The 19,464-nt window shown below is 64.7% G+C and overlaps 1 protein-coding gene across 16 annotated transcripts in view; it reads left to right on the top strand.

Annotated features, from left to right (window-relative positions):
• Positions 1-308: 308 nt before the first annotated feature.
• ATP2B4 (ATPase plasma membrane Ca2+ transporting 4) overlaps positions 309-19,464 on the top strand; it is a 43,432-nt gene continuing 24,276 nt past the window's right edge. For 9 of the 16 annotated variants that reach the window (XM_068660395.1, XM_068660393.1, XM_068660391.1 and 6 more), the window contains exons 1-2: positions 309-473; positions 17,950-18,413. In XM_068660395.1, the coding sequence (XP_068516496.1) occupies positions 18,218-18,413 (196 nt within the window). In that variant the 5' untranslated portion in view covers positions 309-473; positions 17,950-18,217. Of the gene's footprint in view, positions 474-3,472; positions 3,492-3,974; positions 4,124-4,711; positions 4,875-9,853; positions 10,463-13,755; positions 13,894-14,250; positions 14,383-17,949; positions 18,414-19,464 lie in introns of those variants that run through there. The other 7 variants (XM_068660389.1, XM_068660383.1, XM_068660384.1 and 4 more) reach the window with 7 other exon arrangements.

Genomic DNA, 19,464 nt, shown 5'->3' with positions numbered 1-19,464 from the left:
GAGGGGGGGGCACATTGCAGGGATTCTCCATGCATTACACCTCCCGGGAGGGGTACAGCACAAAGTGGGGGGGACCCCAATAAATGGGGAGAGGGGGGGGGTCCACGGTGGTGGCCAACAAGGGCGCTGCGCATCCCCCCTCCCCAGGGGGGGGGTTGCACGGAGGGGGTCCTGGGGGGGGGTGTACACCCCAGGGAAAGGACGAGGGGGGGGCGAGGACCCCCGGGTGCCCCTCCCCGTCCCCCTTAAGCAGCCGCCACCTTAAGAGGGCCCCTCCCCCGGCGGGCGGGGGCCAGCCCGGCTCGGCTCGGCACGGCTCGGGGGGGGGGATTGGGGGGGTTGCCATGACAAGCAGTTTCTCCCGCTAGCCCCGGAGCTCGCCGCCTTCCTCCTCCTCTTCCTCCTCCTCCTCCTCCTCCTCCCATGGCCTCCCGGGGGGGCTCCGCCGGTAGCCGGGGCTGGGCGCAGAGCCGGTGAGTTTGGGTTTATTTTTTTTTTGGGGGGGGGGTATTTTTATTATTTTTTTTTTTGGGGTGTTGTACGTTGGGGGAAGCGTCTGGGGGGGTCGGAGCTGCTGCCCCCACCCCGTAGGAGGAGAGGGACCCCCCCCTTTTTGAGCCCCCCCTCCCCGTCTCCAAGTCTCCGGGGAGGAAGGGACGGAGCGGGGGGGGGGGGCAGCGCAGCAGGTGGGATGGGGGGGCTAAAACGGAGTGTGGGGGGGCTAAAATGGGGAGGGGGGTTGCTAAAATAGAGGGGGGGGCTGTGTCTTGGTCCCTTATCCCCCCCCCCCCAGGGGCGATGCGCATCCCCCAGCCTCGGCGCTGCGCGACCCCAAATGGGGGAGAGTCCGTGGGGGGGCGTGAGGGTCTCTGGGGGGGTCTATGGGGAGGGGGGAGGGTCCTAATGGGGGGTGCACCCTGTTTTTTGGGGGGGGGTTGAAGGAGCCTCGCCTGCGTCCTACAACTTGTTGCTCGCCCCTATTTTTTTTTGGGGGGGGGTGTCAGGGTTTGGGGCTGCGTGTGGCCGTGGGGGGGGGGTTGGAGGGTACAAAAAGAGGGGTGGGGGCACAAAATGAGGGGGGGGGGGGCAGGATGCGGCCACTGCCTCCAGCCCTGGGCACGCCGCAGCTTGGCAGCGGGGCCGGAGGGATGGGCAGAGGCAGCGCAGGGCTGGGGGGGGGCCGTGGGGGGGCAGCGCCTTGCGGCAGCCCAAGGACGGTGCAGGGGGGGCTGTCGTGTCGTGTCCCCCCCTAAAAAAAAGGAAAAAAAATAATAAATCAATCCCTTTCCCTTGGGGGCTGCTTGCCCGAGGCGGACGATCGCATCCACAGCAGGAGCGGAGGAGTGGGGAGTGGGGGGGGGGCAGGGAAAAATGGGGGAAAAAAAGGGGAAAAATGCAAAGCGGTGAGGCTGTGGCCCCCCCTGGCCGGCGGGTCTGGGCTCCTGCCCCTTGTCTGCAGCGAGGTCCTGGATCCGCAGTGCTCCGTCCCCCCCAGCATCCCCCCATGGGCTCACGGCACCCCCCCGGGCACGACCCCCCAGGGGGTTGGGGGGGTCCTGGGGTGGCGGCGTGGGGCTGGGGGGCTGGGTGGGCCCCCCCCCTCCAGCCCCCTATCGCCAGAGGCGAGCTGGGTGCTGGGAAGGGCGCGGGAGGAGGGACAATAGGTTATTGTCCTCTTATCTCTGGAGACCTGAGTTTGGGTGGGGGCTCGCTTTGCAAACCCTCCTCGCAGCCTGTTTGCGCCCGGCGGGGCGGAGGTGTGGGTGCTGGGGGGGCACCGCTCTGTGCCCCCCACCCCACACGGCTGCGGTGCTGCTGGGTGCCCATCCGGCACGCTGGGTTTGTGCTGGCTGCGTGGCTCCAGACGGTGCCCTCGACCTCAATCCTTTGCTTCCTGGAGCGCCGAAAGGCACCTGAATTATTTTGTGGGAAGCAGGAGGAGCAGACGCCCCCCCCAATTCCCTCTGCTCCCCCCCCCAGCTGCAAGGCTTTGTCCTGCGGGCAGCCCCTGGGGGGTGCCCAGCCCCAGGAATTGCCACCCCAGTCCCATTAGGGTGGCAGGGACAGGGCTGGCTGCAGGGTGTCCCCCCCCCGAAACCGCAGCTCGTGCTCTCCGGGGATGAATGGAGAGAGCCGGGGGGGGGGTCCTGGAGGCCTCCCAACATCCTCGTGCCCTTTGCTTCCCCGCAGCCGCTGCCTCTGCTCTCGGATCCCTCTCGGATCCGTGCTTTTCCTGCCCCGTGCCAAAGCTGGCGCGGCCCCGCCGTGATGGAGGAGGTGCCCGTGCCGGCTGCCTTCGCCTTGGGCAGGGCACCCGAGCAGCCCCGCAGAGCTTCCCCATTCCTCCAGCAGCCCCGGAGCGCCGTGCCCTGCACCGTGCCCTGCACCGTGCCCGGCCCCTCGGGGCTCAGGCTCCTTCCCCGACCCACCCTCGCCCGCAGCGGGGCCGTGGGTGCCGCGCCGGGGACGCTTTTGGGCCCCCAGCTTGGTGCTGGCACCTTCCCCGTGGAGACGAGCTGGCCGGGGCGATGCTGCCAAAGCTGCAGGTAGAGGCTTGAGAAGGTGCAGGGCGGCGTCACCGCCTGGTTTTTGGGTGTTTTTTTTATGGGCTTGAGACGGTGACGGAGGGAATCCCCTGCGCTGGCTGCCTGGCGTGCCGTGGCTCTGGCTCCTGCAGCGCCGGGGATGCCGGTGCCGAGTGGCGCGTCCTGCCCTGCGCCGTGCCCACGGAGCTGGGAGCGGCCGTGGGGCGACCGCAGGGCCCGGGGAAGGGTGAGTAAGAGCAGGGAGGGACCTGCTGCTGCTCCTCCGCACCATTGTTGTGCAGCAGAAAGCACCGGGGTGGAGCCCTGCGTGGAGTTCCCCCCTTCCCCAGGGCCTTCCCTGGCTCTGCCCCGGGGAGCTGCCGGCACCTTCCGTGCCCGCGCCGTGGCTGCGGGTTCCCTGCATGCTCCCTGCTCGCCTCCTTTTATTTTTTTATAAATATATAATATTTATTTACCCTTGCTAGGCCATGAGTTTGCCCACGGCAGTCGCCAGCACCCGTTGCAGCTCCGTGGAAGGAGCCTGCAGGGATCTGGGGGACGCAAGGAGCCCGGCGCCGAGCGGTGGCTGTAGGGCGAGCAGCGGTTCCCCTTATCTCCTGCCCCCCTTATCTACCGGCTGCTCCCCTTATCTGCTGCTCCCTTTATCTTGCTCCCCTTATCTACCTTCTGCTCCCTCCCCAGGGCACCCGGGCCCCTCCCCGGCGGGGGGAGGCTGCGCTGTGCTCGGCAAATCGCTGCTGCTCTCCGTGCCGGGGGGACACCGCGGTGCCTCGATGGGGTGCGGAGGGGTGGCCACGGCGTGTGCCCAGAGGTGTCACCTCCTCCGGCGTCCCCAAATCCCTTCGTCTCGCCGGAGGCTGCTGGGATGGGAGCCAAGCGGGCTTGGGGATGCGGCGTGAGGCTGGGACGTGGAGAAGTGGTGGAAGAGGAAAGAAATCGGCCTGGGTGAGCTGGGGAACCGAGCCTGTCCCTGTCACCCTCGTGCCGTGGGCAGGAGGGACCGAGGACCCGTCCCGTGGTGCTGGAGATGCTCCCGGGGGATGCAGCTCCCAGCTTTGGGCGCAGTGGGAGGGGAAGGGGCTGCTCTCCCCGGGGAAAAAAAAATCCTCCCTCTGTGCAAAACCCTCATTCCGTGCCAAATCCTCCGTCCTGTGACAAGGGGGGGGACACGGAGGTGGTGGCACCCTGTCCTCCCCCTCTCGTGTCCCCTGGTGCAGGTTCACGGTGCGGCCGTGGGAGCCCCCGCTCCCCGCCAGGGCTTCCCGAGCCTCAGCTAACGAACCGCCCGACTTTGATGTTTTAATTAGTCGCTTTTGGCTTTAATGCGGAGGGATAATAGTTTCCGCGGACTTATAAATCCTGCCCCTCGATTTGTTCATTAGAAAAGGGGAGGGAAAAAAAAAAAAAAAAGAAAAAAAAAAAAAAAGAAGGCAGCAGCGCTAACCCTGGGTAGGGAAAGGAAGAAAGCAAAGGCAGGAGACGTGCGGAGCGCATGACGAGCGGCTGGCGTGTCACTCGCCGGGATGGGGACTCATTAAAGCGCTAATTAAGCAACCCAGATCCTCCGACAGCTCCCCGTGAGTAAGAGCTGAGCGCGGTGCCCTCCCGCCTGGGAGCTCCTGGCTCTGGGTTTTACCTGGGGGAGCCGAGGTGTGGGGCTGGGGTGCGGGGTGCGGGGTGCTCCGGCACGTGGAGAGGGCCCTGGGGGGACCCTGGTGTGGGCATACGGGGCCACAGAGCGCTTCCAGGCTGCCCCCATGGGGGACCTGTCCCATCTGCGTCCCCCGGTGTCCCCCACCCATGCGGGGATACGTGGGGACTCCTCGCTGGGTGCAGGATTTGGCCGCCTGTCCCCGCTGCGTTGTGCTGGCGAGGAAACTTTGGCTTCCATGGCAGGGATGAGTCGGCAGCCGGGCACCAAAACCCGAAGCAGCCGGGCGCTCCGGCGTCCCCAGGCTGCGCCCGCCGTGTCGGTGGCGTGCAAATCCGAGTCCTTTTTATTATTTTTAACGCCATTAACGTGTGTTTTTCCCCCCCTCTGCCGAAGCCACCGGGGTCTGCAGGACGCAGCGAGGCGCTGGGGTGCCTGGGCAGCGCGTCGGAGCCCTACCCGGAAGAGTTTGGCCGGCAGGGGATGGGGAGGGAGGAATCCGATCCCGATCCCTCCCGCTCGCCGACGGGAGCCGAGCGCGGCGCTTCCCGGGGCCTGCTGCTGCTGCTGCCCCCGGCCAGGCGGCCCGGGGAGAGGGGGCTGCACCCCGTGTCCCCCCCCCGATTTCTCCGCCGTCGAGGCCGCCGCCGGCTCCTCTTTGTCTCGGGTGCGTTAAGGTCAGCCCTGCCCGCCGCGGCGCCGTCCCGCAGGGAGCTGGGAACAAGCCGGAGCCTTGTGCCACGGGGTCCTGACCCCAGCATCCTCCTCCTCCTCCTCCCCGCGAGCAGGAGGAAGGCTCGGGGCTGTGCTCCATGCCGGGGGCTGTGTCTGGTGACGGTGGGAGCGGTGGGGAGGGCTGAGACCCGAGGCGGTGGCTGCAGCGGTGGCAACCCCAAAGCCTCCCCCGGGGCTGGGGCCGGGACCCGAAAGCGCCGCTCGCTCGCAGCTCCTGCGCTCCCCGGGCTAAAAATAAGCTGGAGGTGCTGAGGCTGCTCGGCCCGGGGGGGCTGCTGAGAGCTCGGCCCCGTCGGGGTCTGGCCGGGGCTCTCCGTGACCTTTGCTCTTTGCGCAGCGGATCCCCCGCTCGGGTTTTCAGGTCCGGGCTCAGATTTCGGGCAGAAGGCGGCCGATTTGCAGCGCCGCTTCCTAAGGTGCTAATTCAGGACCCCGCTGGGCAGCTCGGGCTCCGTTGTCCCTTTCCTTTCCCTTGGCTTTCTCCGGCCGTGGTGTTCGCCCTCCCTCCTGTGTGGCTTTTTTCATCTTATTCCTGCGAGCCGCCGAGCTCAGAGGCGCCGATGCTCCATCTCTCGCCCCGGCCCTCCCAGAGACTCAGCGGCGCGGCGCTCCGGCTTTTTATCTCTTCCTTCCCACCTTCTTGCAAGCCACTTGAAAGTAACCCCGGGCTGCTGAAGCGCTCGGCTGCTGCGGGCAGAGCTCGGGCTGGGCTGTGCGGATGCTTTTTACCCGGCGGTGGCAACGCCGCTCACGGCCGCGTGCCATCCGTCAGCGCTGTCACCGCCGCGGGCAGCCAAGGGACGCGAGGACACGCGAGAAGATGGCTCAGGCCTGCGGGCAGCTTCTGCCTCGGCTGCTTTCGGAAGCCCCAGCCATGAGGTTTGCTGTGAAAGCCGAGCTCGGGGTGACGTGGGAGGGGGACGGATGCGGGTGTGATGTGCTGGAGGTGCCATTTGGGGCAGGGGATGTTTGGGAAGCTCCCGGTTCTGGGTGCCACCTGCGCACCCACCCGGGAGGAGCCACAAATCTCTTTGGAAAAACGCCGTGAGCACCAAAAAAAATAAGGGGTGAGATATCCTGGTGGCAGAGGAGCCCCAGGAAGGCAGAGCTGTGCCTGGCGAGGGTCACGTCCCTCGTGCCAGGAGAGGAGGAAAGCTGCAGCAGCAGCAGCCCGCTGGGACGCGTTACTCAGTGCCGGGATTTATCCCGCGTCCGGGCGGAGGGACCTGGCTGCCTCTGCCCGGGGGCACTGGGGAAACTGGGGAGTGAATCAGCTGCGGGGAGCCGGGACCGTAAACCCGGCTTGGCTGTGGAAAAACTGAAAGCGCGGCTCCTGCTCCTCTTTCCTGGGTGTCCTCGTGCAGACGTGGCTCTGAGTCACCGCATCCTGCCCGACGCCGCCTGGGGAAAGCGCAGGGGCTGGGAGCTGTGGGGCGCTGGGGGGCCGGGCTGCTCCCCGAGCCGGTGACACCACGGGGAGTGTTCCTGTGACCCGAGACACCCGCGTCCCCACGGCCACGCTGCTGAAGTGTGAAAGTGCCCAGCCCGCGTTTTCCAGGGTGACTAGTGCTGGCTATTTTTAGTCGTCCAGGCTGGGCTCGCCTAAATGATGTCTTTTGAGTTTTATTTGAGGGAGGAGGGGCGAAGCGGAGCCCTTCCCGAGTGACGAATTGCTCGTGGGGCTGACCCCAAGTGGATTATCCAAAACCAAAAAGGGCTGGACCGGCTGAGTGCTCGGGCAGTTTCCTCCTCAGCGAGCTCCTTGGGGAAGGAGAAATCCCCTTTCCCTTGGGGAGAAACCTAACCTCATCCCGCTACCTGCTCCCGCATCCCAGGGGATGCGCTGTGCCCCCGAGGACCAGCCCTGGGAGCGCCGTTCAGCTCCGCAGGGGGGTTGAGTCTGCGGGCTGCTCTTCCCATGGGCGGCTGGAATCACTCGGGTGTGCTCTGGGTGCCAAAACGCAGCTGAGCGCTGCTCCCGGAGGAGAGGCTGCTTTGCCTGCTGGGGAAGGAGGCTGGAGCCGTGTTCTGCAGGTGGATTTTTTTTTTTGGGGAGGCTCAGCCAGGGTGCTACAGAGGTGGCCGCTCGGGCACCCAGTGGGTGCTCGAGGGCTGGGTGCTGCCCTGGGCCGGGCTCTGGTGAGCCCAAATCCTTCAGCATCGCCTTCTGCCTCCGCTCACTGCTGGATTCTGAGGTGTCGAGGCTGTAGTGCTATCTCCTGACCCGCTGCCTTTAATCTCCTTTAATTCATTGCGTCCCTTCTCGCCGTTGTTTTTCCTCTCTCCCCGTCCCTGCCTGCCATCTGCAGACGCGCTCGGCTGCCGCGCGCCAGGCTTCACCTCGCGCTGCCGTCCTGCGTTCAGCTGCCTGCTCGGGGTGGAGCAGGCGGCGTTTCCTTGTTTTTCTCTCCCCTGCAGCATCTGCATGTTTCTCTGCAGGGCAGCAGCCGGGGGAATCCTCTCGCTCCTGCAGTTGGACGTGAAATGCATCAAATCCGTGCAAGGCGCTGCAGCTCGCGCTCCTGCGGCGCAGTGGGGGGCGCGTGCGGGGTCTCTGCTGCTCTCTCCCTGAGCAGATGCCGCCTGGAGGCTTGCGGTGTTTCCTGCCCTGCCTGGCACTGCGCTCAGGGGACTGTCCCTTTTCCCTTTGGAAAGGACAATGAAGGGATCCTCCCTTCCTCCTGCCACTCCTCTGGCCGCAGCTGCCTGCAGCCTCGCTGTTTTCCCAGCCCTGCGGCGTGCGCAGAAGCCTCGCTGCGGTCCTGCCCTGCTCGAGGGATGGGTTCGGGAAGCAGGGACCCGGAGGAGAGGGCAGGGCTTCCCCAAACCTCTCTGCCCTGCAGCAGGAGGTCAGTGTGGAGGACGAGGAAGCCTCGCTCACCCCGGTGCTGTGCTGCTCGGCTCGGTGGCGGCGAGCGGGGAGCCAGCAGCCGGCTCAGCACCATCCGCTCGCTTTATTCCAGGCAGATCCTCTGGCAGCAGAGCGCTCTCGACGCCCCGATCGCTGCAGTAATCTCCTGCCCTATCGCTGCTAAAGCCGCTATTATCCCCGGATTAGCCCTGGAGCTTCGATACCCACCTGTACGCGTGCCTCTGCGAGGCCGGGGCTGCCGCAGCCGCGCTGCCCGCGCGTCCCCTGAGCGCAAAGCGGTGACCGTCCCGCTGTCACCTCGGGTGACCTCGTGGCTCAGAGGCAGTTTGTTCGGAGGGCAGGGAGCGCTGCTCGGCTGTTTTAGGGCAGCTGGGTCTGTGCCAGGTGGGGCACGGCTCAATGGGGGGCTTGGGGTGCTGCATCCCCATTTAATGGGGTGGCTGTGGCAAGGGGGTGCCCTGAGCTTCGTGCCTGGCTCTGCTGCGAGGGTTGGGGTCGCTGCCCCCAAGTGGAGTTGCCCCAGGCTGGTTGGTTTTTGGTGTTGCTGTGGGTTGATGGCAGGGTTTTAATGGGGTGAGCTGCAGGCTGCTTCCATCACCGTGGGGTTGCAATTTGTGGGCACGAAAGGTGTGTGTGGTGGCAAAACCCGGGAGGTGGGCGAGTGCCAATCGGGCTGGGAGGCACCCCCAAGCTTGGGGACACCCGTGGGCAGCAAGAGCCTCGCCGGCAACTTCATGCTGACCCCTGAGGGAAGAGCTATCCCAGTGCCTCTGGGTTACTGGTGCAACTGGAAGCCACTGGGGTGGTGCCTGAAGGACAGCAGGAGGGAGCGTGGGGGGCTTGGGGCGCAGCGCAAGGAGGGCGCTGGGTCAGGGTCAGGATGGGGCCGGGCACAAGGACACGTATTGGGGGACAGGGCCATGGGTCCTGTCCGCTTTGGGGACACCAAGGGGGGGCTGCCCCCAGCTGCTGGCACCCGGTGGTGATTTTGGGGCTGGCGCAGAGCAGCGCAGCCTGGAGCGAGCCTCTCCGCCAGGGCTCAGCCTGGGTGACTCTTCAATCTATCGGCGCTTTAATTAAAGCACGTTAACGGCCTTCAGAAGCATCAACACCGGGCGTAGGCAGAGGACCTAATAACTGGGGAACGCGTTAGCTGCCTGTGGGTTACCTTGGGGCTGTGGCTGGCACCTGTGGGAAGCGCAGCTCTAACAAAGAGGCTTCAAAGAACGGCCCCGGTGTGCGCTTTCCCTGCTCGGCCCCATGTGCTCTCCCCACACCCCCCCTGCCCTGGAGATGCAGGACAAGGGGGTGTCCTGAGGCACTGAGGGGGGCGGATTTTGGCTGTGGGATTGCCCGGGGGCAGCAGTGGGGTGAGGGCTGGGTGCTGCGTGGCTCACCCTGTGCGTGGGGTGGGTGCCCCCTTGCCTCTCCATCCCAACCCCGTTGTTCGGCTCCAGCACTACGCCGGCGAGCCCCTCTCCTCGCTGCCATTTCCCTCCCCGTTCCCTCGTGTCTGGCTTTATTACTTATTTTTTTTTAAAGCAAATTGCTGCTATTTGCTTAAAGAGCTGCTTCTCCAGCCCCGGGCCGTGGGGGAGCCTGGCGGGGCCGGGGCGTGCGCGCACGCTCCCGCAATATTTTGCATTATCCTGAGCAACTGGCTCGGATTAGCTAGTCCTTCCCCTGCCCCTCCCCGTGCTCTCTTGGCCCATCTGGCTCTCCTCTCTTATTTATTGGTACATATTTTCCAGGCTCTGATTTGCCTCTTCTGCAAAGCCGCCGCTCTGCCCAGATTTGATCTCCCGATGATATCACGGGCTTCGCTCGGCGAGGGTCTAATTTGGTGCCGGGGATGCAGGGCTTTCTTCCCTCGTATAAATATTGCCTTTTGGTCTTCTGCGTCGCTCCCTCTCTCCCTCCCTCCCTTTAATTAGACTTCTTACTGCATGGAACAGTTTGCAGTTATATATGGAAAACAGCCTACACTTTCCCAGGAGCGGGGCATGTCGGGAAGGGAAGCGGCGAGCAGCCGGCGCGCTCGCCCTGGGAGCGCGGGTGTTTTTCCTATCGCAGGCACGCTTCTGCTGCCTTTGCTTTTTTAACCCTTTTGGGGCGAGGAGGGGGCTTCCAGCCCCCCCCACCCCCAGGCTGGTTGCTTACCTTTCCCTTTTCTCCTCCCCAAATCCCCGCTGTTTGTTTGGAGCTCTGAATGGAGAAGCCCGGACGTCCCGGTGACGCAGCGCGAGGGAAACCCGCGAGCATGGGTGGGAGAAGTTACCCGTGATGTGAGCTGGAGCCGACACTGTTGGGAGCAGAGGGGACAGCCACCCCGTCCCCAGCCCGTGTGGCAGCGTCCCCTCGGCCGTGTCCCTGCTGCTGGCCTCGGGGTCGGGCACCCAGCTTGGGGACGTGCCCGTGGTGCCGTCCCTGCTGCCCTCCAGCACTGGGGTGGCTGGGCGCATCGGGGTTCCCCTCTACTGGGCTGCACCCACGCTTTGGGGAGACCCTGGGCATCAAGTCCAGGTGTCAAACACGCTCTGTGCCCCCTGCCTCAGTGTCCCTTGCTGTGACCAGGAGGGATTTGATCGCTGTTTCTTATTTTCTTTGCACGTGCTCTCTCTTTTCGCCGAGGAAGCGGCTCGTCGCGCCGGCGGAGAGGTTAGTGCTGCGCGCCCGCTGCCGGCATCGCTCACCGGGAACACCCCGCAGTGGGACAGGGGGCTCAGCCTCACCCCCCCCGGTGATAAAGGGCCCCCAGGGGAGGAAACCAAACCCATCCCAAGGGGAAGCCCGGCTGTGGACGTCCCCTGTGGGTTCTGGGGTGCACGGGGCCGCTGGGGCGCTCGCCGACCCCATGGGTGACAGCAAACGCAGCCGATGCTCCTCCCGGCTGCTGCTGGAGGAAGTGGCGGGGCCTATTTTAAGCCCCCGGGGATGTTCAGGGTAGGAATCCCCTCTCCCTGTGTAATCCTGCTAAAAATACCGTGGCTGTACCCATGCGCCCCGGCCGCTCGCTCTCTGCTTCTCCGGGTGTTGTTTTGCCTGCGAGACGCCCTCGTGCTCCGTGGGTCGGTGCCTGCCTGCTACTTCGTTTTTATTTTAAGCCGAGCTGTTTCTCCTCTCCCCGAAGAGGGTGCGGAAAGGTGGGAGTCGGGACTGCCGGGATCTCCTCCCGGCTGGGGGCTGGCGGAGGGCTGCAGCCCCCCCCCCGGCACCTCGCTGCCTCAGTTTCCCCGCCTCTGTATGGTGCAGGGGGGCAAGGTCCAGCCCCCTCCAGGACGTTGCCATGCTGATTAACGGGCCGTAATTAATCCCTTCCTGCACGCAGGGGTGCTGTTACTGGGAATGAGGCGTGTTGGAGCCACGGGGGCTGTGGCAGTCAGAGCCCAGCAGGTTCCCAAACCTGTGGCGTCCCCAGGCTGGGTGGGGGAGCCGAAGGGAGCCCGGGACTCGGTGCAGGCTGGCTCAGAGCGGCGATGGATGTGCGCCTGGTGGCCAAATCTGAGGGGTGTTTGGGCCAAATGGGTATTTGGGCCAAATCTGATGGGGAGCAGGGCGAAACAGGGGGGACAGCAGGGATGGAGCTGGTCCAGGAGCCTGGTTCTGGCAGCGGTGCCAAGGTCTGGGGTTGCCCCTACCCCTACAAACGGCTGCGGGGCGGGGAGCACCCTGTCCCTTCGGGCTCCCCCTGTCTTGTGTTGTGCTTTAACCCCGTCCTCATGGCCTGTGCCTTTTCCTCCAAAGCATGTCTCCTCCAGCCCTGCCGGTGCTGATGTCCGCTTCCAAGCGATGTTCCCTGCATCAGCACTTCGGGAGCCCGGCCTCCGAGCATCCCCATGGGCTTTGCAGGTTCCCTGGAGGCCACGGGATGTGAGGTGACCCAAAAACCCAGGGCCAGGTCTGCGGGTTGGCGGAGCCTTGGCTGTGGGGGAGCAGAGACGGAGCCCTGAGAACAGAGGTGCAGCAGGGTGCCAGAATGGGGCAGAGCTGTGCTCCCTGCTCCCCTCGCCACAGGGGGAATTGCCCAGCGGATCCAACTGGGTTTGGAGGAGAAGGGGAGGGAAAAAATTAAAAAAAGCTTGAGTGAAATTGCCCAGTTGCCCAATAGTTGGCCGGCTGCTGCCTTATCACCGCCCGTGGTGCCCGCGATGCTGGGGCAGGAGGAACCAGTTTCCCAGTGCTGAGCTGGGAGGAGCAGGGGATGAAGGCTGGGGCTCTGCACCACGCAGCGTGGTCGGGCACCACCAGCTCCGACGTCTCAGCCCCTTGTGGCCCCCAGCCCCGGCATCTCCCCTCCCTTGGATGCACCTGGGGCTGCGGCACCCTCTGAAGGCGCCCGGCCCCGGGGGGCTCCAGGTATTTTTTTTGTACAGCAGAGGCTGGGGCTCGCCTCGTGCCTCCTCCTGCATTCCTCCCCCTGCCCGACGGCTGCGCTACCTTGTAAAGCACAAAAGAATAATGAGAGGAGCCCGGGTGATTTAGTGCAGGCGCCGGGAGAGAAATACCAAGGCCTTAGATGGAAACATTCCCCTTGACAGCTCGCCTGGAGACTCCCTCCGAGTTTTTTTTCTTTTCTTTCTTTTTTTTTTTTTTTTTCCACCCCCCTGAAATTCCTCTGCCCTTGGTGGCGAGGGGAAGCCCGGGGGCGCGGGCAGATTCCTGAGCCCCCAGCTCAGAGGCTCCTGCTCTGGCCACGCGCCGGTGGCTTCGGCACATGGATGCCCCATGTGGGAACCCCGGGGCCGGCTCCGGGGCTGGGATTTTGGATTTTGGGGCGCTGTGCTCTGGGGGGGAGCTGCGTCCGAGCTTGTCCTGCGGTGCCGCAGCGCGTCCGGTGCTCTCCTGCCTCTTCGCCGCTTCTTTTGCAAGAGGTGATGGGTGCCTTGGGCGTGCAACAACAAACCAGTTTTCCTGCCTTGGTGCACAAGAGGCGAAATAGGAGCAAATGTGAGCAGCAGCTGTAATTAGTGGGCTGCTGCCAGCTGCTCGTGCTCCCTGCGGGGGCATGCACCAAGCGGCTGCGCTCCTGCAGCAGGTTGCACCTCGCCACCCCTCACCTGCGCCCTTCTCCTTCCCCTTGGGTCTTATCCTTGTGGCTCAGGCACCGTCCCATCCCTCCAGCACGCTGCTTTTCGGTCCCTGCAGCCCTGTGGGAGGCAGAGGAGGAGGAGGAGGATGTGCCATGGTTTGGGGACGCTGCTGCTGCATCCATCGGGGTCATGGTTGCGTGGTTCATGTCCCCGTGGAGGTTGTGCGGGGCGGGTGCTGCGCCCTTTCCGTCGCCCCCAAATCCGTGCAGATTTGTGGGTGTCTGGGTGGGGGTGATGGGGTTGGGGTCAGCTCTGTCTGGGCTGGGTGTGGGAGGGGATCTGGGCTTCATGGAAGTGGGGAGCAGCTGGTGGCCTGGGGATGAGCATGTGAACCCCCAGGGGTTGGTGGCTCTTGGGGACATGAGCCCCGACCCATCCGAGTCCCCTGCCCAGGCACTTGGCATCGTCCTGGTGCGTGCGTGGTGGTTGTGTGGGAGCCTGCTCCATGTGGGAATTGGGGATTTGACATGCTCAGGTCCCCCCCTTCCTACAAGATGAAGCCTGGGGGCTTCCTCCCCCTGGGTGCAAAGGGCACAAGGGGTCTCCCCAAATCACCGGGGTCTCCCCAAACGGCCGGGCTCTCCCCTGCCTTTAGGCTCTTGCGTTTCCCCAGCTGCTGGGGACATCCCCGTGCGAACACCCTGGGGTGCCCAGAGCCTCCCACGCATCAGGCAGCTGCAGGTTGGGTGGCCCTGGGGGGGTTTCCTGCTGGCGGGTGCCCCGCAGCCATCGAATGTCACCGTCCCCTCCCCTGGGGCTCCTCGGCGAAGGAAGCGGATGCTGCGGTGTGGGAGGTGGCAGCAGGGAGGTGACAGCAGGGAGGTGACATCCCGTTGGGGTGCCCTGTGGCAGGGGGGTGATGTTGGGGCACCCCCAGCTCTGGGGAAGGAGCGAGGAGAGCCCGATCCCGGTGTTATTGGGGAGCAGGAGCGGTGGGAGCGGGTCCTGTGCCCTCGTTGCGTGGGCGCTGCTGCAGCGATGGAGCTGCCCGGGTGATGGGTGAGTGCGAGCCTGGCGGGGTCTGCCCAGGGGTGTTTTTGGGGTTTTCTCACCCGCTTCTCTAACCCCATCGCATGGCGCGTGGCCTCTCTCCGTGGCATCAGGGCGGAGGGCTCAGCTTCCCGCGCCGTGACCTTGGCTGCCTGCTGGGAGCCCTGACCCTGGGCTGAATCCCTCGGTCCCGAAAGGATGAAAATCCTCCGGGGGCTGCGCCAGCCCCCTTGGGATCCGTGCCCCGTGCCCCCGGAGCGTGCCGTTTGCAGCCACGAGCCAGCTCAGCGATTTAGGAGCCTCTCCCCCCGAGAGGAGGGAATGCACCGGGGACAAAATTGCGCCCGGAGCCGCCCCGGTTTCCTCGTGGGTGTCCGGTGCTGCCGGTGCCGGAGGGGTTAAGCGCGGCGCTGGGCGAGGGGAAGGCTCCCCATGGGTGTTGCTGGGAACGAGGAGCCGAGCCGAGCCGTGCCGCTGCCATCTGCACATTGCGATTTGGTGAGTGTGCGGGGAGGGGCCCCGCGCCCCTGCCCCGGGGCTCCCCGGCCCCCTGCTTCCTTTTGTGGGGGGGGAAATGGGGACGGTGTGGGGTGGGCACGGGGCTGCGGGGCTGCTCCAAGCGTTTTTTTGGGGGGGCAGAGAAATGCCCGGGGGGCTGCTGCTTGCCCAGGGCACGGCGATTTTTGGCCAGGGGGGCCCCACGGTGGGAGTCAGGCGGGGTTGGGGGGGTTGTGCCCTCCCCGAGCCCCCCCCCCCCCCCAGGCTGGCCAAGAGCAGCTCCAGCCCCGAGCTTTTGGATCTGTTGGAGGCAGGCAGGGTGCGCCGCACGGAGCTGCCTGCTGAGTGTCCCCGTTGTCTGTCCCCGTGTGCGGGGCTCCCAGCGCCGCTCCCCGAGCTCCTGCTCCTGCTCCATCCCCGCCACGAGGGGCTGCAGCCCGGCAGAGCCCACCCCTCACCCCTCTCCCACCGACTTTTCTCCTCTCCAGCAGCTCCTTGGCTCAACGGGGTCCGCGCGTGGTGGGAGCAGAGCTGAGGAGAGCAGTTCCTGGATGCTTTTTTTAAAAAAAAATAAGATTTTTTTTTCCTTTTTTCTCCCCATTTGGCACCGTAAGCAGCATCCCTGGCACAGCTTTCCGTTGGCTTTGCCATGGCAACCTCCAGCAGCCAAAAGCTGGGGAGGAGACGGCCCCCGTGGCATGGGGCAGCAGGGCAGGTGCTTGGGGTGGGGGGCAGGAACCCCATCAAAGGGGCTGAGGTTTGCTCGGGGGCCTCATCCTGCCCGGCCGAGCTGGGATTTGTGGCTCTGCTCACCCCCGGGTGGGTGGGGAGGCAAAGGGGTTTGGTTTTCTTCCCCATGGAGGGGAGATGTTTGGGGCTTTCTGGAGCAAAACGCAGAGGAGAGCGGGAGGGTGCTGAGCCGGGGCGCTGATTTCCCCGTTATTTGTGGGTTTAACTAAAAAATAAAAAGAAAAAAAAGAAAAACCAACAGCTGAGCTTGGTCGGGTCGGCTGCCAGGTGCACGGCGCTGGGCTCGCTGTCTGCCTGCTCCAAAACAGGGAGGATTCGCCTCAATCTGCAGCGCGGGGACGCGGTGGAGTCCCAGGAGAGCTGGGAACCCGCGGTGGCATCCCGTGGCGCGGCAACCCCGGGGCTCGTGCTGGGGAATTGGGGTTCCCCAGCGGGTTTGCAGGCGCATCCCCGCGTGCGTGCTGCTCTCCATCGGCCCTGCAACAGCTGCCCGAGCAGGCGTCGCAGCGAGCCCTCTCGGGGCTTGCTTTGGAGGTGTCACGCAGGACGTGCCCGGCTGATTTTGACTCCAGCTTGGCTTTTTCTCCCTGGGGAGGGAAGCCGCGAGCCCCCGGCACGCCAGCAGCGTCGCCGCGGATGCGCTGTGTGATTTTTAGGGGGCTGGCAGCACCGCCTAGGCTGCTCACACCACCGGTGCCTGCGGGACGGGATCCAAACCCTACATCCTTGTCCCTCTCTCAGCTTCCCTTTTCCCCCCGTATTTAGGGCCAGGAGGGCTCCTGTGTTCACACCGGTGGCCACCGCGGCGCGGGACGGTCACGCCGGCGCGCACCCAAGGCCGTGCTGGCCCCGGCGCAGGCAGGCCGGGCCGGAGGTGTAATGCAGCCGTTTTATTATTCCGGGCAGGTTCGGCTGCAGCACTGCATCGGCTTCACGGCTCCCTGGCAGCCGCTGCCTCCTCCCCGCCTGCTCCCTCCGCTCCCTGCCCCGTCGGTCCCCGTGTGCCGCCGCGCGCCGGGAGCGCGTCCTTCCCCGCTGCCACCGCCGAGGTCCTTGTCTGTGAGGGGACAGCGGGAGGTGACACGGCTGCTGGCTGCTCCTTCGGGCTCCCTGGTTGTGTTCCTGGTTGTGTTTGTCGCTCTGCGGGGTGCCCAGTGTCCCATAACCTCTGCCTCCCTCGCTGTCCCCACGGGGGTCTTCGGAGAGCCCCCGTCTCCTTCCGCAGTGCCTGGAGGCTTGGGAAATTAATTACTGAGCTAGGGCAGGCTGCTGAATGCTGCGGGACTCGTTAGGCACTCATTAGTGTTAGGTCTTAGCGAGGCTTCAGTGCAGCTCTCCACTTGCCTGGGACTGATCCTGCCCAGCCAAGGAGCGCAGGAGCCTGTCCCGTGCCAGCAGGATGGGGCAGAAATGGGCCAGGAATGGGTCTGGGACATGGGACCGTGCTCTGTCCCCAAGCTGGGACCAGGGGGTGCTCAAAGAGCCCCCTCCCCGCCAGGTCCCTGTGCTCTCCTTGGCCACCAGAGCGAGTCCTGGGGCTGGGGCTGCAGCGGGCAGGAGCTCGCCACCCCCCCGGGCAGGTAACGATGGGTGCCCCGTGGCTCTTTCGGGGCTAATTACGGGCTAGGCCATCACCGTATTAATTAGCCGCCTTTCTCTTCGCCTCTCGGCTCCCTTCAGAAGACGTCAGTGATGGTGAAAGAGGGGGAAAATTAGCGCGCCGAGGTGGGGGGGAATTACCTTTTTTTTTTTTTTTTCCTGTTGATCAGCAGGAGCCTGGTTAATTGCATCCCCCGTCAAGGATGCTGCTGCTCCAGCTCGCTCCCTGCTTTGTGGGGTCAGGGGGCAGAGGCAAGGCTCCGTATGGGGACGGCAGCGTCCCCATCCCATTTCCACCTCCGGCTGGTGCGTGGTGCCTTTGGCACAGGGAGTCCTCAACTCCCCAGTCCTTCAATCCCTCCGTGTCCCTCTGCGTCCCCAGTGGCCACCAGCACTGCTCCCTCCTGCTCCTGGCGCTGCCGTGGGACCCTAAGCCCTGGGGAAGGGAGATGCTCACATCTCTGCCTGATCCCATAGATTTTTTGGGGGGTTCTCCCACCCTTGCAGTGGGGCTGGCAGCGTTTGGGGGCTTTGGGGGATCCGGCTCCTCACAGGCTGCGCTGCGAGAGCTCGAGCAGAGCACGGAGAGAGAGCCGAGCAGGTGCCATTAACGCAAAAACCCCTTTATTTCGGAGAAACACGCAGGGTTTAGCAGTTCCCTGACGGATCTCTCGGCGCTCAGAAGCCTGCTGGGTGCCGCGAGCCCCCTTCTGTCGGCTGCCTCGGGATGCTTTTTTGCTTACCTGTTGCCAGCGCCGTTACCAGGCGCTGCCTCCCCGGGCCGGCGGGGCGGAAGCAGCTGTTTTCCACTGCCGAGCTGTATTTTTAACCCCAGCTCAATGGGAGCATTTTTGGGGCCGGCCAGCTGTGGGCTGAGCGGAGAACCACCTGGCCGCCCTTCCTGCCCCACGGGCTGGGCCGAGCTCAGCTTTCACCATTTTTTTTTATTTTTATTTTTTAATTTTTTTTGCTCCAAAAAAGCCAAACCTTAGGGTTTTGGGGCAGAGCTATGTGGTTTTGTTTTTTTTTTGCTTTTTTTCTTTAGCAGAGCCGGGTGAGCCCGTGGTGCCGCCGCGCGCCTCCCAACCACGCCGCCTCCTCCTCTTCCTCCATACCCATCCCGCGGGGGCTGCGTGCGTCCGGCCGCGGGCCCCCCGATGACGCCCTCCTCCTCTTCCCATCCTTTATTTATTTATTTTTATTTTTTTTTCTCCCCAGCTCCAGTTGCTGTGGTATCCAGGGAGCCTTCCTCCTGCCGCGGGAGATGCACGCCGGGCGTTGCTAAGGTTGCCTCCGCGGTAACATGCGCATCCTGTTTACACCTGCATCCGGAGGAGAAGGGCTCGGCTAGAGGCACCGCTGCACCCGGGCAGCCCCCCAGGGACCCCCGCCGGGCCGTCCCCAACTCCCTCCCCAAAAATCCACAGCCTCGTGGCTGGCCCTTGCGTCCCGGCGCCCCTCGGCGCCGCTGCCCGGCCGGGGCGAGATGACGAACAACGTGGCCGATCACCACCCCGGGAACTCCTTCACCGAAGGCAACCATGAGGGGGATTTCGGGTGCTCCGTGGGGGAGCTCAGGAACCTCATGGAGCTGCGGAGCGCCGAGGCGGTCGCCCGGCTGAACGACTCCTACGGCGGCGTGCACAACGTCTGCAAGAGGCTGAAGACGTCGCCCGTCGAAGGTAAGCGGGGAGCTGGGGCGCTTTGGGGAGCTCGTGGCGGAGCTCGAAGCGCGGTTCTGTCGTGCCAGGCTTCCTGCGTGGGTCCTGGGTGAAAATAGGGGGGCTGGTGGGGTGTGAGGGGGTGTGGGGCTCCTCTCGCAGCCCTGCTGCTGCCCCAACCTCTCCTCTGTTGGATAATTCACATGGGATGTGGGGGAAGGGGGTGTGAAGGTTGGGCGGCACCTGGTGGTGTGGGGATCTTGCGTGTGGTGCGGGCATCCTGGCCAAAGGACAGGCAACGCGTCCCCAAAGCGCTGATGGGGACGGGGAGGTGCCCACGGCCCCGTGGTTTTAGGGCTTCTTCAATGTGAGCTGGAAGCCTGGGTTTGGGTCCTGCTGAGCATTGTAGGTTTGAGTGGTGGCTGGTTTGGTGCTCTCTGTTGGTGCTCTATTTTTGGGGTGCTGGCTGATGTTTGTGGGGGGTTTGGCTGGAAGGATGTCACCTCTCCTCCCCATTTGCAGGGGTGGCATTTTTGGGGCCCCCCCATAAGCTAGTAGGGCCGGGTGCTGTGACTCTCAGCGTGGGGCTGCTTTGGGTGTCTCTGCACAGCGACGCGCTCCCGCCGTGGTGCTAAAAGGGACACAGGGGGAGAAACCCCTTGTTCCCAGCACCGGGATGGCGACGTGGGATGGGGACGTGGCTGCCCCTCGGCCCCGTTGTCGCTGGGGTTAGCGCGTTTCCCAGCTGTGAGCGGGACCGGGAAGGGGAGACAATCCCGGGATGTCATTAGAGAAGGGGGGGAGTCCCGGTGGAAATACCAAGTCCTGACCGCAAAACAATGCGCTTGGCCGTGCCAAAAGGTGAGCGCGCTTTTGGGGGCGGGCGGGGAGGGAAACAAACCCAAACCTGCCCTGATCTGGGAGCTCAAGTACTGAAGGGACACCGTTTGGCCCCGATTTGGGATCAATTCAGGCCTGAGCCCCTGCTCTGCATACAGCTGTTGATTTGGAGGTGACCCAAATCCCAAACCCCATCCTACTGAGCCCAGAGAGCAGAGGGAGGTTATTTCCT

This window comes from Anas acuta, chromosome 24, assembly GCF_963932015.1.
Source record: "Anas acuta chromosome 24, bAnaAcu1.1, whole genome shotgun sequence".
Classification (NCBI taxonomy): domain Eukaryota; kingdom Metazoa; phylum Chordata; class Aves; order Anseriformes; family Anatidae; genus Anas; species Anas acuta.
The sequence above is the reverse complement of the archived record's forward strand: the minus strand, read 5'-3'. Positions and strand labels throughout refer to the sequence as shown.